The sequence below is a fragment of the Rhinatrema bivittatum genome, chromosome 17 (assembly GCF_901001135.1).
Source record: "Rhinatrema bivittatum chromosome 17, aRhiBiv1.1, whole genome shotgun sequence".
NCBI lineage: Eukaryota > Metazoa > Chordata > Amphibia > Gymnophiona > Rhinatrematidae > Rhinatrema > Rhinatrema bivittatum.
In genome coordinates, this window is record NC_042631.1 from 15,179,535 (window position 1) to 15,195,216 (window position 15,682).

A 15,682-nucleotide genomic window follows, 5' to 3' on the forward strand; every position below is an offset into this window, starting at 1 on the left:
GTGTCTCTGAAAGCATGGTTGCGATATCATCTGGTTTATGCAAAATTGTCATTCCTCCATAGCAAATGAAAACCATGTCTCACAGCCTTAGCATCATGAGTAATGTTACATTGTGACAATGCAGTAACTAATTTAACCACATGAAATCATACAACTTTGATAAAATACAAGAATAACAACCAGGGTTTTGTGATACAATGTTACATATTACAGGCTAAATCAACAAGCAAAGATGAGTGACAGATGTAGTTTTCATAAATAAGCATTGACATCTATCAATCGAATTGTTCCGATACATTTGAGTCAAGGTTTAAGACATGGCCGAGGGGTAAAGAAAGTTAAAATAGAATAAACTAAAATAGAATAATATAACGGATTTCACATTTTAGTCATTACATTGTATCAATTCTTTCATTCTCTTCTTGCATGGTTAGTATCTTTTTACCTTATTGTTTCTTTCTACATTCAGATGTTTTAAGGTAGGTTATATGCATTTTTGAATAGCCATGTTTTAGCTCACTTTTAAATCTCATTCTGTCTGGTATTACTGTATCATCTCAGGTAGGGAATTCCAAAGCTTTGGACCCGCAATGGAAAAACATGATCTCTTACTTGTGTCAGGTGTGTGCTCCATATTGTGGTGACAGTTAATAGACCTTAATGTTCGCTGAGGTGCCTAAGGTTGTATTGTCAAACCTATCATACCAGTGTTACTGGAATTCATGCTTTTGAATATAAGCGATAATATCTTATAATATATTCAGGTTTGTACTAGCAGCCAGTGCAGAAAGATCAGCGAGGGTGTAATGTGATCAAATTTTCTAGTTCCCAACAAAAGTCTTGCTGAGGCATTTTGTAATAATTGTAGTGGTTTTAATAGACATGCTGGAAGACCAAGTAATAATGAGTTACAGTAGTCTAGATTTGAGAAAATTAGGGTTTGTAAGACAGTACGAAAGTCCTCGAATGTTAATAAAGGTTTCAATCCATGTAATAAGCACAACTTGGAGTAACCTGTAGCAATTAATTTATTGATGTGCTTTTTCATCATAAGGTTCTCGTCAAGTTGGATACCTAGTTCCTGTACTTGATTTGAGGGAATAATTTGGAAATTACCAAGGTCTAGAGCCGGTGGTTTTACTATTGAAGAGTTTTTGCTTAACCAAATGATTTAATGTTAGTTTAAGTTGTGTTATCTCCTGCTGTATTGCTTTCATATATGTTGAAAGTGTTGATACTGTATTTTCAATTAATTTAGGGAATAGAATATAAAATTGTATGTTGTCAGCATATAAGAAGGTAAATCTTAATTCCGCCAGTAATTTATACAGTGGGATCATATAGATATTGAAAAGTGTTGCCGAGAGGGCTGAACCTTGAGGGACACATATATCAATATGGAAAGTATCAGAAATGTGGTTGCCCTATTTGACTTGGAATGTTCTATTAGATAGAAAGGAGGAGAAACATGTGAGAACACAGCCATCAATCCCAATGTTGTTCAGCTGTTGGCATAGCAGGGTATGGTCCACAGTGTCAAAGGCAACTGTTAGGTCAATTAACATTAGAAAATAAGAATCATCAGCATCAAACCCTCGTAAAAATGGTCCATTGGTGAAAGGAGTAATGTTTCAGTTGAACGATTATTTCTAAATCCAAATTGATTTGGGAAGAGAATATCTTGGTCTTCCAGATTATTTACTAGTTGGGATAACACTTCTTTTTCAAGTACTTTTGAGAGAAATGACAAGTTGGATATTGGACCATAGTTGTCCCAATCGTCGATTCTACCAGTTTTATTGGAAAAACCACAACTCTTGTGCCAAAAAAGTAGTATAGTTATAAAGGGAAGAGAAACTCAGAATAACCAGTAAAGCATTCTGCTAGACAGCCATCTTGTTTTCCCCCATAAATAAATGTTTTATACTGTGCAATTCACAAGCATATTTTAATATTTAGCACAACCCTCAAGGCATCCTGAAAGTGTATTTTCCATTATAATCAATATGAAAAAATAAACAAAAGCAAAATTAAAAAGCAACCACAAAAGTGAAAATCAAAAATGTTGTGAGTCAAAAAAGATGAATATCTTCAATCACAATGTATCACACACAGTCTTTATGCAATACCAAAGTAGCTGTCAAAAGGAACATGCAAAACAGAGTTGGAAAAACTGAGAAAAATCAAAGAGAGCCTACAGCCATGACTCCTGGAGGCTGAACCACTGAATGGATTACTCCTGCTCTGTCAGTACTAGCTTTTGGGAAAACACCTAATCTGAAGCAAAAATTAGTAAGAAGTAGGCTTCTAACATAAATTTAGAAAGAAGTGCATAGCACAAATCCCTGCAACATACCACACTTCAAACCAGACCAGCATATCTCACAAGACTTCATAGTTAACTACATGGGAAAGACATTCAGCAGAGGGAGATCCTCTTCATGCTCCTCCTCTAAAGTAGTATAAATTATTTGATGCAAAAACTGTAAGAGGGCTGGTGAAAGAGGCCAGAAGTTAAAGACAAGTATTTACACAGGCACAAGATCACACATCACAGAAAAGAGCATATTTCAGGACCAGACCGCTGTATCGATGACCTTATGATCAAAGTTCTAAAAGGCAACTTCAGAACAATGCAGGGACTTCAGCAATTGGAAGTTAAAATGATCAAATACTCTGAGATGAAAAGAAAGGCCTCAAATTCCACTGCCCACCAACGACTGATCAACTTTGCCCTTCCACTTCACATGATCATTGGAATGCTTTTTATGAGCTTCTTGTATTTTCTGGTAATGTCATCTTTTACTCTCTGTTTTGGGAGTCGAGGAAAAGTCAGCTCCCAAAACCTAATCAAGAAATGGATCAAGTCAGTCCAATAAAAAGGAAACATCTTATATTACATTTTTTGTCTGTCAGCCTTTAATCTGTCCATTCAAGTGAACTAACATGGCAATCACACTATTAATATCAAAAGGGATGTAAATCAAAAAAAGAATTATATGATCTCTGGTCTGCTCACTGGTTCGAAGACAGAAATTCCCTTCTAAATAATACAACCTGAATTATACCTCCCTTGCAATATTTATTAACTTTATCAGTTAAAATAATTTCTCTCTCATAGACCTGATAAGAAAATTGCAACAAATATTCTACCAACAGGGCATACATACTATTACCCATTACTTATACAGCTGCAATGTCCAGAATTTCTAAGTTTGACACATATAAAGTTGCCCACATATAAAGTACATGGATTTATGACAGCACAGATAACACGAGTGATGCTGCAAATATATAGAAAAAGAAAACCAAATGTTTGACTAGACCATGAGTGGGTGAAAATATTTTTTAACCAGAATTAATGAGCAGATATGATCTTAAACATCCAGCTAAGAACATAAGAAATTGCCATGCTGGGTCAGACCAAGGGTCCATCAAGCCCAGCATCCTGTTTGCAAGACAGGCCAAACCAGGCCACAAGAACCTGGCAATTACTCAAAAACCAAGAAGATCCCATGCTACTGATGCAATTAATAGCAGTGGCTATTCCCTAAGTAAACTTAAATAATAGCAGTTAATGGACTTCTCCTCCAAGAACTTATCCAAACCTTTTTTGAACCCAGCTACACTAACTGCACTAACCACATCCTCTGGCAACAAATTCTAGAGCTTAATTGTGCATTGAGTGAAAAAGAATTTTCTCCTATTTGTGTTAAATGTGCTACTTGCTAACTTCATGGAATGCCCCCTAGCCCTTCTATTATCTGAAAGTGTAAACCGATTCACATGTACTCATTCAAGACCTCTCATGATCTTAAAGACTTCTAACATATCCCCTCTCAGCCGTCTCTTCTCCAAGCTGAACAGCCCTAACCTCTTCAGCCTTTCCTCATAGAGGAGCTGTTCCATTCCCTTTATCATTTTGGTCGCCGATCTCTGTATCTTCTCCATCGCAACTATATCTTTTTTGAGATGCGGCGACCAGAACTGTACACAGTATTCAAGGTGCGGTCTCACCATGGAGCGATACAGAGGCATTATGACATTTTCCGTTTTATTAACCATTCCCTTCCTAATAATTCCTAACATTCTGTTCGCTTTTTGTACTACTGTAGCACACTGAGCCGATGATTTTAAAGTATTATCCACTATGATGCCTAGATCTTTTTCCTGGGTGGTAGTTCCTAATATGGAACCTAACATTGTGTACCTACAGCAGAAAGGGACACCCATCACTGTGTTTTATAGTAGGTAATGTTGAAGATACAAAATCTATCCCTTCGATTTCCTCTTCTATTACAACCAAAAATTTGTGTAGCTTGAAAGATCTTGTACAAACTCTGAATGGGACAGTGGGTACGAATATGGTAAATTTCTCCTGCACGTTTGCAGTCCAGTATCCAGACATGAGCCAGGTTACAAAACTGCAGCCTTTTCCCACACACAAGGGCCATTTTACATCAGAAAATAAATTCCAGGCTGAACCCGTGGCTCATGAAGAGTCCTAGGTTTGACTCTCAGGTCAGGACTTCCACTTTCCGGGTTGACCTGCGCTAGGGATGCTTTAGAGACAAGGTTCACAGGTCCTAAAGTGAAGTAGTCAGTCATCATGCAACGGCCACACCTAGTGGCTGCATTTAGGGCTCATGATTGCAGGATTCCAGAGGGAGCCCTGGTGCTTGGCCCTCAACTGAGAACCGTTGCTATAGTGTCTGTGCTAAGGGAGAAGGGAGCGTATAGAAACTAGGGGGAAAATCCTTGGGTATTTCTAAATAAAGGCTCTTGGTGCTACAGCCCAACGGAAGTTGCTTCTGTTTGAGTTGGAAGCCAAAAGGAGTAGAAGAAATGAATCTAACAATTGCAGAAGAGTCCTTTCTAGTAACAGGAAAACATATGCATTTTCTAGAAATGCTGCACGGAATAGCCTGCGGGAGGGGGGCTTGCAAGGAAAATCAGTAACAAACTTGGACAATGTCTTGGTTAAGCACAGGGGATTCTTGTTTGAGAGGAAAAGAAAGCAAAGGCAGAGAGATCAAGTAAAACAGGTGAGACTGCAACCGAAAAAAAGCAACGGAGAGTACTAGATGGGTCTGCAACTCATTATCTGCCCTGCTCGTAGCTCGAACTCGGGCAGGGCCCGTTCACAGACAAAAGGCAGATCCGCCGGCGGGGGCCGGGGCAGGACACTCACTCACTCACCGTCCAAGCCGGCTTTTCCCTGGCTCGCCGGCTTCGGGCCGCTGTTATGGGAACCATCCGCGGACCCCCGCACTAACGCCTCCGCCGATTGGCTGCTTCGGGCGCCAGCTCCGCCGTCATAGGCTGGGCCGCTCGCGCTCCCGTCATGCTCTCCTGTCAGGAAGAGAAGGGAAAATGATGTCTGCGGCGGGTTGTAGCTTCCGGAGGAGAGGCGGCGGCCTGGCCGTTATCCCGGGCACGAAGGCGTCGCTGCAGAACGGGCAGCTGCTGGTGTCCACCGGCGTGGCCTCGCTGGACTCTGCCATAGGTCGGTGGCCAGCGCTTGCCCTCGGCTCCTGTTCCGTTATACCGCTCAGGCGCTCCCCGGCAGAGAGGAGAGCGGCAAAGGAGGGCTTGGGGTTCTCAGTCGCCCAGCAGCAGAGCAGAGCCGAGCCGGGCCGGGCGGGCCTGACCGTCGTAGTCACCTCCCCCACGGCTGCTGCTGCATCTTAGAGAAGCAGCGCGCTGACAACTCAAAGACGGTGCTACTGTCATCCATGCACCATCCCAGGGCAACGCAGAAAAAGGGTCACCTCCCCAGGGAAATGTTTCTTATTTCCAGTTTTTAGCTCACGCGTTTTCATTGGTAGTTCAAGACTGTTTATGAAGCATTTTTCTCATAGACACAGAATGGGAGAAAATCGTTAGTAAATGGACCCCCCCAAAGAGTGTACCTGATGGAAGGTGAAGTGAGGTGCCCAAGGTCACAAGAAGGGTTGGTGGGGCTTTAGCCAGCCTGGAGGAGCAGTGGACTGTAAGCCAGGGTTCATATCCCACTGCTGTTCCTTGTGACTCTGGGTAAGTCACTTCATCCTCCCTTGCCTCAAGTATAAACTTAAATTGTAAGCCCTCTGTGGATAGGGAAATATCTATAGTACCCGAATATCAATTACAAAAGGTGAAATATAAACCAAAATCACTATACCCCCCCATCCCCCTTCTTCCTTCACTCCGTCACCAGAAAACCGTTCTAATATATTTATTGCTTGTATTAAATGGAGACCACAAAGATGGATTTCTGAGTATTTCCCGAGGTTTTGTACTGAGTGCCTTTAGACAACTTTATTAAGTTAGCTTTATCAGGGAAATTTCTTACTCTGATAAAGCAACTTATTAACAGAATTAAACCATGTAGAAAAACTATTGAGTTTTATTCATTTTATTTGCATTTTTTCACAAATAGGGTATACTGCACAATAAAACTATCAAATAGGTGTATACATACTAGTCAGTACTCCATTATAGTTTCTTTTCAGCTACTTTAATTTATTAAACATGGATACCATTTATATATATAACATACATGTCTAGCCCACTGGTTGCTCCTAGCAAGTAGTAATATTAAACCATCAAATGCAATGTATCTATAAAAACCAAAACAAAATTGCAATATATAACTGATCCTACTCCATTAATACAACAAAACAGTATGACCACATATATAAATACTCCAAATTCAGTAAGTGTGACTGTTTATAATGTCCTATTATCTACTCAATACAAGACCAGGAAATAGCCAATCTGATCACCTGATTACTGCTTATGCTATTCACATGGCCACTTCATTTAGAAAAAATATGGTCATAGTAATAATATTCCACTATAGCAAATGGGATAAGTCTGTGCTTACAAAGTGGCACTGGCTATACATGACAGCTCAGTGTGCAGCAGCTGTCAAAAAAAAGCAAATAGAATGTTAAGAATTATTTGAAAAGGAATAAAAAAAAACTGAGACTCTCATATAATGCCATGGTGTGACTGTAGCTTGAGGATTATATGCAGTTCTGCTTGCCCCATCTTAAAAAAAAAAGTCATAGTGGATTGTGGCACTGTGTTCAGTCAGAATGGCCAGAGAATAGATGCAGGCTAGGCTAGGCTCTAGCTGCATTTTCATGCACTTTTATTTATATACAATGAAAAAGAAACAACTCTGCACATCTTCACAGTTTATAAACAAAGAAGTATTAGAACACTTACAGACTTTCAATCTGTGCCTTCTCTATGTTCCTTCTTTCTCTGGGGCCTCCTATTCCTTCCTGGACACAGCTAGATACACATCTTCCCAGGAGCCTCTACCCAGATCATAATTCCCTGTTATTTGAGGCTTAAGGTGTATCGGATCAGATCTCTTGATCTAATCCTTTAAAGTGTTCTGGTGTTTTCTGTGCATGTATATTCCTTCACAGAACATGGAAAAGTTACAGAGAACGGTGACAAAAATTATAAAGGGGATGGAAATTCTCCCTTATGGAGAAAAGCTATATAGATTAGGGCTTTTTAGCTTAGAAAAGAGACAACTGAGGGGGGCTATGATTGAGCTTTATGAAATCTTGAGTGGGGTGGAATAGGTAAATAGGGGGGCAGTTATTTACCCTTTCAAATAACACTAAAACTAGGGGATACTCCATGAAACTAACAACTGGTGGATTTAAAATAAATTGTAGGAAGTCTTTTTTTCATTCAGCACTCTATAAGGCTATGGAATCTGTTGCCAGGGTATATGGACAAGGCAACTAACATAGTGAACATGAAGGAAAAGCCCATAAACAGTTCTTAGCCAGGTACAGTTGGGTAAAGACAGCCCTTGGTCCCAGGGAGTGAGATACAAGAAATAGACCAGCTATTGGGGATGTACTGGATTCTGATGACCCAGACTGGCCACTGTTAGAGACAGGATGCTGGGTTTAATGGACTTTGGTCTGACCCAGCATGACATGTTCTTAAGATACATTGTAATAACAGAAGCAAGAGGTCTCAACTCACAATCCTCTTGTTCTGCCAATGTGACACGATTTTAGTCAGAAGAGATTTCAATTTGTCTAACAATCCATAAGACAATGTTCTATTTTAAACTTTTAATTATCAGCAAAGTCCCTTACGGTATTTGAAATGTCACAAGAGTGCAACAAAAGAACACATTCAAACCAAACATCTATGTTATGTTTAGTGTGAAGATTTTCTTGTTTTTGTCTTTGCTTTATTAAACTTTAAATTCTATGTTGCAACATATATATGGTTCCGTGGGACCTATCTAAACAAAATTATTAGACATGCTGATCAGAGAGCATTGTAACACGTCAAATGTAAATAACATCATTATTTATTTATTTAGACTTTTTTTTATATACCGAAGTATAGCAGTCAGCCTTCACTCCGATTTACATTTCAACAACTTAATACATATAACACATATAAATTCCTTGCTGAGCTATGGCAGAGTAGCTCTGGATTGTTTAAATACCATCCTTTATGTCCTTAGCAAGTCAAAGATTTCTCACTTTTATAATCTTTGTTCTCTAAATTCTCGTACAGCCAAGAAGTATAGCAAATGCTGACCTATTAACTATTTGAGCAAACTCGTGGTTTTTGCTGTCCCATTAAACTCATTGATTGACTACTTGTTTTCTTTCATTCTCTCTTATTTAAATCGTATTTGTAAATTTTCCAGATTTATGCTTTTTCCATAGCTAGTTTGTTCTGTGAAATTATTAATCTAGTATATTCTTCTTTCCTTGTTTCCAGGAGGAGGTTTAGCTGTTGGAACACTTCTGCTTATAGGTTCGTATCTAATATGTGGTGTTTGTAGCTGGTCTTGCAGTACTCTGTGAACTGACAAAACTATGGGGGAAATGTGCCAGTGCATTAACGTTCTCCATTAATGCAGCATTTAACGCATGCATTAATGGTTGATGTTAATGATATGCAAATGAGATACAGATTATGCAGATATTAATGTCTGACCCAGAATGGAAGGTTATGTTCATCCTGTCTCTGATAGTGACCAGTTCGGGTCACAAGTACTTAGTAGATCCCAAAAAGTAGGTCTATTTCTTGTTCATTATTGTTATATGCAAATTCTATAATTTATTTATTTATTTATTTATTTAGCATTTTTATATTTTTTATAATTGAGAGCAAATGGATCCAGTTGTTCCGGTATTAATTACAAAAGCACCAAAAGTACTACTCCAGGGTTTAATTTATGTATTCGGTCTTTCTGTTGGATTATGAATGGAAATGCTCATAACCAGACTGCTGGACATCTATTCCACGTATCTCGTTCCAAAATCATGCCGTAAACTGGGTACATTCATTGACCAGAGATGTACATGGTTTAACATCACACATCTCTGGTCAGTGTACCCAGTTTACGGCATGATTTTGGAACTCCCTTGTTCAGAAATTCTGTCAGCAAACCCATCAGTTTGGACAATCCTTGGATGAATTGTCAATATAAATTTGAAACTCCAGGAAGCGGTGCATCCCTTTCATGTGTCTTGGAATTAATCATTGTGGAAACTGTGTGTGTGCCCATGCATAAGCCTTCAGGTGATATTTTTATAGCCTAGGAATTCTATGGACTTTTGTCAAACGTGTATTTCTTTAGCTTTGTGAATTGCCATACTGGGTCAGTCCAAAGGTCCATTAAGCCCAGCATCCTGTTTCCAACAGTGGCCAATCCAGGCTACAAGTACATGATTCCTTCTGCTGTGTTTCTTGTGCTCCCCTTGTCTCGTTCTTCTAAATTAAAGTGGGGGACTGTTACAAGGAGATACTTCCATACCTTTTGTATATATAATTCAGTCAATCACTAGGTCATACAGTGATGCTTCTTCTGCTGTGTCTAATATTTTTCAAGCTTAAATAATATTTAGCTGAGAATCTTTAGGTTACTGCATTGGCAGTCCGATAGTTTTACTCATTGAATCCTTGGTTTCATTGCTTCTGTGCATACACATTTGCAGTGTGAATTAGTTTACCTAAGTTACATGCAGAATGAATACCTTATGACCAGATGTGGGTATGTCTTGGTTACTAAATAGGGAATGGATTGTTGAAACTCCTTAGGTATGAATACTAGTTATATGCTTGGTCTTGTAGAGTTCTTTAACAACTGACTACTTTTACCTTAGCACTAGTCATTTCTTCTTGTAGAAAAGTTTCCTGCACATGTTCTGGAGTGAGGAGAATCTAAATGTGCTGTTTATACAGTGAAGGGTTTTTATCACAAATCTCTAGAATTGTCTGAAGAAACATGAAATATTTGCCAGAAGGACTGGTTGAGGCCATTCTGTTGCTCTGAGAACATTCTTTTAGAATCCAGAAAGTTGCAAGTTCCAACACAGCATGGCTTTACCAGTGAGAGAGCATGGATTGGATGACCACAGAATTGGATCAGGTTGAGCATTGACTATTTTTAATGCTTTTCACATTGTTTAACATCGGAGGTTCATAAATAGATGAGCAACCTTGTGAGTCCTTAAGATATTTGACTGGTCCAGAAACTGATTGAGAAGAAAAGAAGGGCTATCAATGTGCTACCTCATAGATCAGTCCTGGCACCAGTTCTGTTTGGTATTTTCACACTTGATACTGTAGAGAGGTTAGTAGGGAAGAATTTTCTGTTTGCAGATGATACTAAGCTCTGCAGCAGAGATGACATCTCTGCTGAAATAGATCAATTTTCATTTTTTCTAAGAAAGCTTGAGGCGTAATTGAGTGCTTGGAATCTAAAATTCAAGAGGTCATGGTATGAGGTTCAAAGAAGGTCCATTGAATAATAACATAAGAACATATTTCCTCACAGAGAGGGTGGTGGAAGCATGGGATTAGCTACAAAGGAGTGACAGGAAAGCCTGAGATCAGCTGGGTCTAAGACACTGGGCAGATTAGATGGGCTTTATGGTTCTTATTTACTGTCTTATTGCATATTTGTATGTAAGTGACTGCATTCTTTATCTTGCTAATAAAATCTCATAAGAACATAAGAAGTGCCATGCTGGGTCAGTCCAAAAGTCCATGGAGCATCCTATCTCCGACAGTAGATCCAGTTTCTTGCTGCTCACTCCCTTTGCCAAGTGGCGGGTCTCACTGAGTCCTGGTTAATAACTATTTATTGCCTTTCTTCCATGAACTTGTCCAAATCCTCTGGACAAGTTCCATAAACTACCTTTACTACATTCTCAGCAATGAATTCCAGAGCTTAACTGTGCATTGAGTGAAAAAATATTTTCTGTAATTGCTTTTAAATAGGTTTCTTGTTAGCTAAAAGCTGAGCCCCCTAGCCCTAGTGTTAATAGGATAAATAACCTTTCCGTATTTACCTGTTCTACCTTAATCATATCCCCCATCAGTGTCTTTTCCATCTTGAAGAGCCCTAACCTGTTTAGCTTTTCTTCATAAGGGAGCTGTTGCAACCCCTTAACCATTTTCATTGCCTTTCTCTGTATCTTTTTAATTCCGCTATATCCTTTCTGAAATGGGATGACCAGAATTGCACACAGTAGTCAAGGTGAGGCCGCACCATTCATCTATGCAGAAGCATTACGATGTTTTTTGTTTCATTCTCTATTCCTTTCTGAAAAATGTCTAGCATTCCATTTGCTTTTTCAGCCACCACCTCACACTGAGCTGAGGATTTCGTCATACTGTTGACAATGACTTCCACAAATTCTTCACCGACCCACTGTCAACTGACCATATCAACCATCAATGAATTCTCAACTCTAATCTCCAACCAAATTTTCTTCCCTCCTCATCCAACCTAAAAATAATTATTTGACCTGTCTTGTTTATCTCTATATATGCTTATTCTGCTATTATGTTTCAATACTGTTAAGAAAAATGTCCACTTTGTAAACCGTTATGATGGCTCTACAGAATAACGGTATATAAAACTCATCAAATAAATAAATAAATAAATAAATCCTTTTCCTGGATGGCTATTCCTAATGCAGAACCCATTATCGTGCATCTAAAATTAGGATTGTTTTTCCCTTAGTTCCTCACTTTTCGCTTGTCCACATTAAATTCATCAGCCATTTAGATGCACAGTTCTTCAGTCTCGCACCTTCTGTAGTTCCTCACAATCTGCCTATGTTTTAACTATCCTGAATATTTTTGTGTCTTATGCACATTCAATCACTTCACTCAGTTTCTCCCCTTTCTAGATCATTAATGACTAAATTGAACAGCACTGATCCCAGGACAGATCCTTGGGGAACTTTACCTATCTCCACTGGGAAAACTGACCATGAAGTCCTACTCTTTGTTTCCTGCCTTTAACCAGTTATCGAGTCACATTAAGACAATGCCTCTTATCCCATGACGTTTTAGTCTCTTATGAGGGACTTTGTCAAATGCCTTCTGGAAATCCAAATACACTATATTGATCGGCTGTCCTTTATTCGCAGAATTCTAATAGGTTAGGCATGACTTACCTTTCCTAAATTCATGCTGGCTCCTTCCCATTAAACTGTGTTTATCCATATGACCAGTGATTTTGTTCTTAATTAGGGTTTCTACAATTTTACCAGGCACAGATGTCAGGCTCACTGGTCTGTAATTGCTTGGATCGCTCCAGATCCCTTTTTTACATTTCTGACCTTCCAGTCCTTGGGTATAGAGGCAGAGTTGAATGATAGATTACAGATTGTCGGTAGTATCGCTGCAGTTTCATATTTGAGTTCCTTTAAAACTCTGGAGCAGGTCCTCAAGTGCTGCAAAATGTTCTGATAAAGTTTTTATCTGAAGTTCTTTTACATATAAAATACATTTCCCTAGAATGCATCGAAATCAAGTTAAACCTACTCCTAAAATTCTGACCTTCATCCAGCAGTCAAGGAGTGATTTTACCTTCACTAGTAAAGAAAAACGAATAGCATCGCAGGGTGATTGCAACGATGTTGATAGGTTTTAATATCAAGATGCAAAGAGATTTTGAGATCAGTGCACTTCTTGGTTAAAGTAGAAACATCATGCACATGTTTAGTATTTCATTTTCTTTATTTTTTTAATGCATTCCAGTAACCAAACACAATTTTACATAGGAATAATTCATCAAGAGCAATACTTCTTTTGCATTCTACCAATAGTGGGTGGCTATCTTACTGGGAATTTTAAACCTGATTTTTTTTCTGCTGTTTTGAAACTTATTTCCTCTTCTTACTGAATCATCTTGGGCTCAGTCAAGCTGGACATTCACTTTTTTTTTTAGTTTAATCTCAATGCATCAATTCTTTGGTCCTCCAGGTTGGGCTCACCTGTGTGTGCCCTCCCTGCCAAGAAATAGATAAGAGAATTCAAACAAGATAAGGAAACCCAGGGAGACAAGAAGTGACCTTGAAAGACACCAACAAAAAAAAGCTAGGAGTAGAAATGGACTGTGAAATCGAAATGAAAGAAGATTGGATGTAGAGTAGAGATGGTAGAAAACAATTACAAGTCCAAATGAACTATGAGAGAAGAGAGGGGATTAGCTGGCAGGTTACTAAGCATAAACATTGATGGTTTTGCAGGGCTGATGGTTAGGAATTTGGAGACAAGCAGATTCTTAAGTCTTTTGTTTTCAGTTTATTTTTCCCTGGGAATTTATCAGTGGGGTTGTTTTTTTTTTATAATGAACAGAAAGGGGAGAAAATTGGTGGAAAAAATGATTATGCTTCCTTTTTGACTTGCTCATCTGCAAATTGATGTTGGATAAATTAAATGTTGGGGGTATAATACTTAATGAGAGAGAAAAATGTGAAATGTATGTGATTTAGACATCCGAGCAATTTTCAAGTGTAATTTCATGCATAAAGTATGCTTAAGTGTTATATAAATTAGTCCCTTAAATCTTCTTTTAAATTAGATGTCTACTTAAGCTCAGCAAATAGACCTGCTACAAAAGTACCTACATGTGACCATAGGACTAAGTGACTGCTCATGATCATTTGCTAATACTGTTTTCAACTGATTTTGCCTATAGTTTTTACATTTTATTGATTCTGTAATCTGCAAAAAGTTTTTTAAGTACTTTGGAATTGAGTTGGACCTTTCAGTGTGTTACTCGTTTATCACAGTTAGGGAGATATCATTGCCAGCTAGTCAATATTTTTCTGCACCTTCACACAGTTTACTGCAAATTTCGAGACGATTAGTTTTGCTTCCAAAACATTTAGCATCAAGGCATTTCACAAATGACCGCTGAATGGGAATTACACATCTTTGCTGCTAGAGGCTTCTCAAATAATCTCACAATGCTGCTCTGAACTGAATTACATTCAATTCAATAGCCTTTATTTCACAGCCACTTATCCTCCCACCACCAGTTATGGGTAATTTAATAAAGAAACATTGGAAACATGTCAAAACTGTTTTGCAGATGTGCCTATAGCTTTTGGGGGAAAGGCTTTTCTTGAGAGCACCATAAACAGATTAAATGCAAAATATAATTGCAGTCTGCTTAAGGCATTGATATTGTTAATAGCTCTACGATTAGCGTTCTGAGGGCCCTTTTTTTTTTTTTTTTACTACTAGGGCAGTTCTCCCGCTCTCTGTCTTCCTTCATGCTACAGTATCTCCAGTGCGGCTCCTTTTCTCAGGAGACCCTTGCCTGTGACGTCCTTCCACTCTCGTTATTTTCATGAGTTCACAACCTCAAGTAATTCCCAGCCTTGTTGCTGAAAGAATGGTCTTCCTTCAGTAAAGCACAAATTAGGTATCAAAAATGACAAAAGCATACCCTTTGCACTTCTTGAGCCATGCGGTCTTATTTCACTTTCCGTTTGTTTTTGTGAGTTGGAAACACATGTAATGGAGAAGACTGATACTTCACGCATATCCAGCATAGCTCTCTGCTTCAACGGCAGGGGAGAAAAAAAGAAAACTGATACTTCACGCATATCCAGTATAGCTCCCTGCTTCAACGGCAGGGGAGAAGAAAAACAACCAATAAGGGCTGTATAACATAGCCTGGGTAAAACAAATAAGCATGGGTGTAGCTTGCTTATTGCGGCGGCTACTACCCCTAACTAATCAAGCTAGATATTTCACTTGGATGCAGCTCCATCACTGCTCTCTACATTAAAGGTGGGGGTGGAAGGGAAATAGAACCAAGAGCTAAGAGAAACAGATAAGTATGAGAGAAAAAGTGTGTGAAGCTTGCTGGGCAGACTGGATGGGCCATTTGGTCTTCTTCTGCCGTCATTTCTATGTTTCTATAATGGCTCCTGCGTTCTGCTGTACAGTATTGAACCCTTATCCTCTGCAGCAGTTGACACAGAAATAAGGGCAAATGCTTTCTATGCAGTGGTTGTGCGTCAGCTGTGAAGTATTTGAGGGGCGTTTTAGGTGCTGGGTAGAACAGAATGTTGATGCATTTACTGTACTTTTTCTGTAGATACATAATGGAAATGAGTTTTCAGGTCCACCAGTCTGTTAGGAATAATATTGGAGTAAAAGACAGCTTTAGCATAAGTGGAAGGCACAGTTTTGAGATCAGTACCCGGACAGCAGCCAAATGAGTCGAGGCAAAACAGAACCAGAGTCGGCGCCAACCAAGATCAACAGGAAGTTGATCCAAAGGCAAGGCCCAGGGACTGGGAGAAACCCTGAACATAATAGCAAATCAGGAAAGCTGGGTAGTAGAACTGTTAGCCATCAGGACTGGTTGAAAGAGCCA

General features: G+C 39.0%; 2 protein-coding genes across 7 annotated transcripts in view; one reads left to right on the forward strand and one right to left on the reverse strand.

Moving 5' to 3' along the window:
• The window catches only part of IMMP1L (inner mitochondrial membrane peptidase subunit 1), a 61,148-nt gene extending 55,816 nt beyond the window's left edge, over positions 1–5,332 (reverse strand). The window contains exon 1 of one of the 2 annotated variants that reach the window (XM_029583137.1): positions 5,200–5,332. The gene's annotated coding sequence lies outside the window, so the exon portion shown is untranslated. The remainder of the gene's footprint in view (positions 1–5,199) is intronic. The other variant, XM_029583138.1, reaches the window with a different exon arrangement.
• A 21-nt stretch (positions 5,333–5,353) lies between these two features.
• The window catches only part of ELP4 (elongator acetyltransferase complex subunit 4), a 188,151-nt gene continuing 177,822 nt past the window's right edge, over positions 5,354–15,682 (forward strand). For all 5 annotated transcript variants that reach the window (XM_029583132.1, XM_029583136.1, XM_029583135.1 and 2 more), the window contains exons 1-2: positions 5,354–5,506; positions 8,761–8,796. In XM_029583132.1, the coding sequence (XP_029438992.1) occupies positions 5,374–5,506; positions 8,761–8,796 (169 nt within the window). In that variant the 5' untranslated portion in view covers positions 5,354–5,373. The remainder of the gene's footprint in view (positions 5,507–8,760; positions 8,797–15,682) is intronic.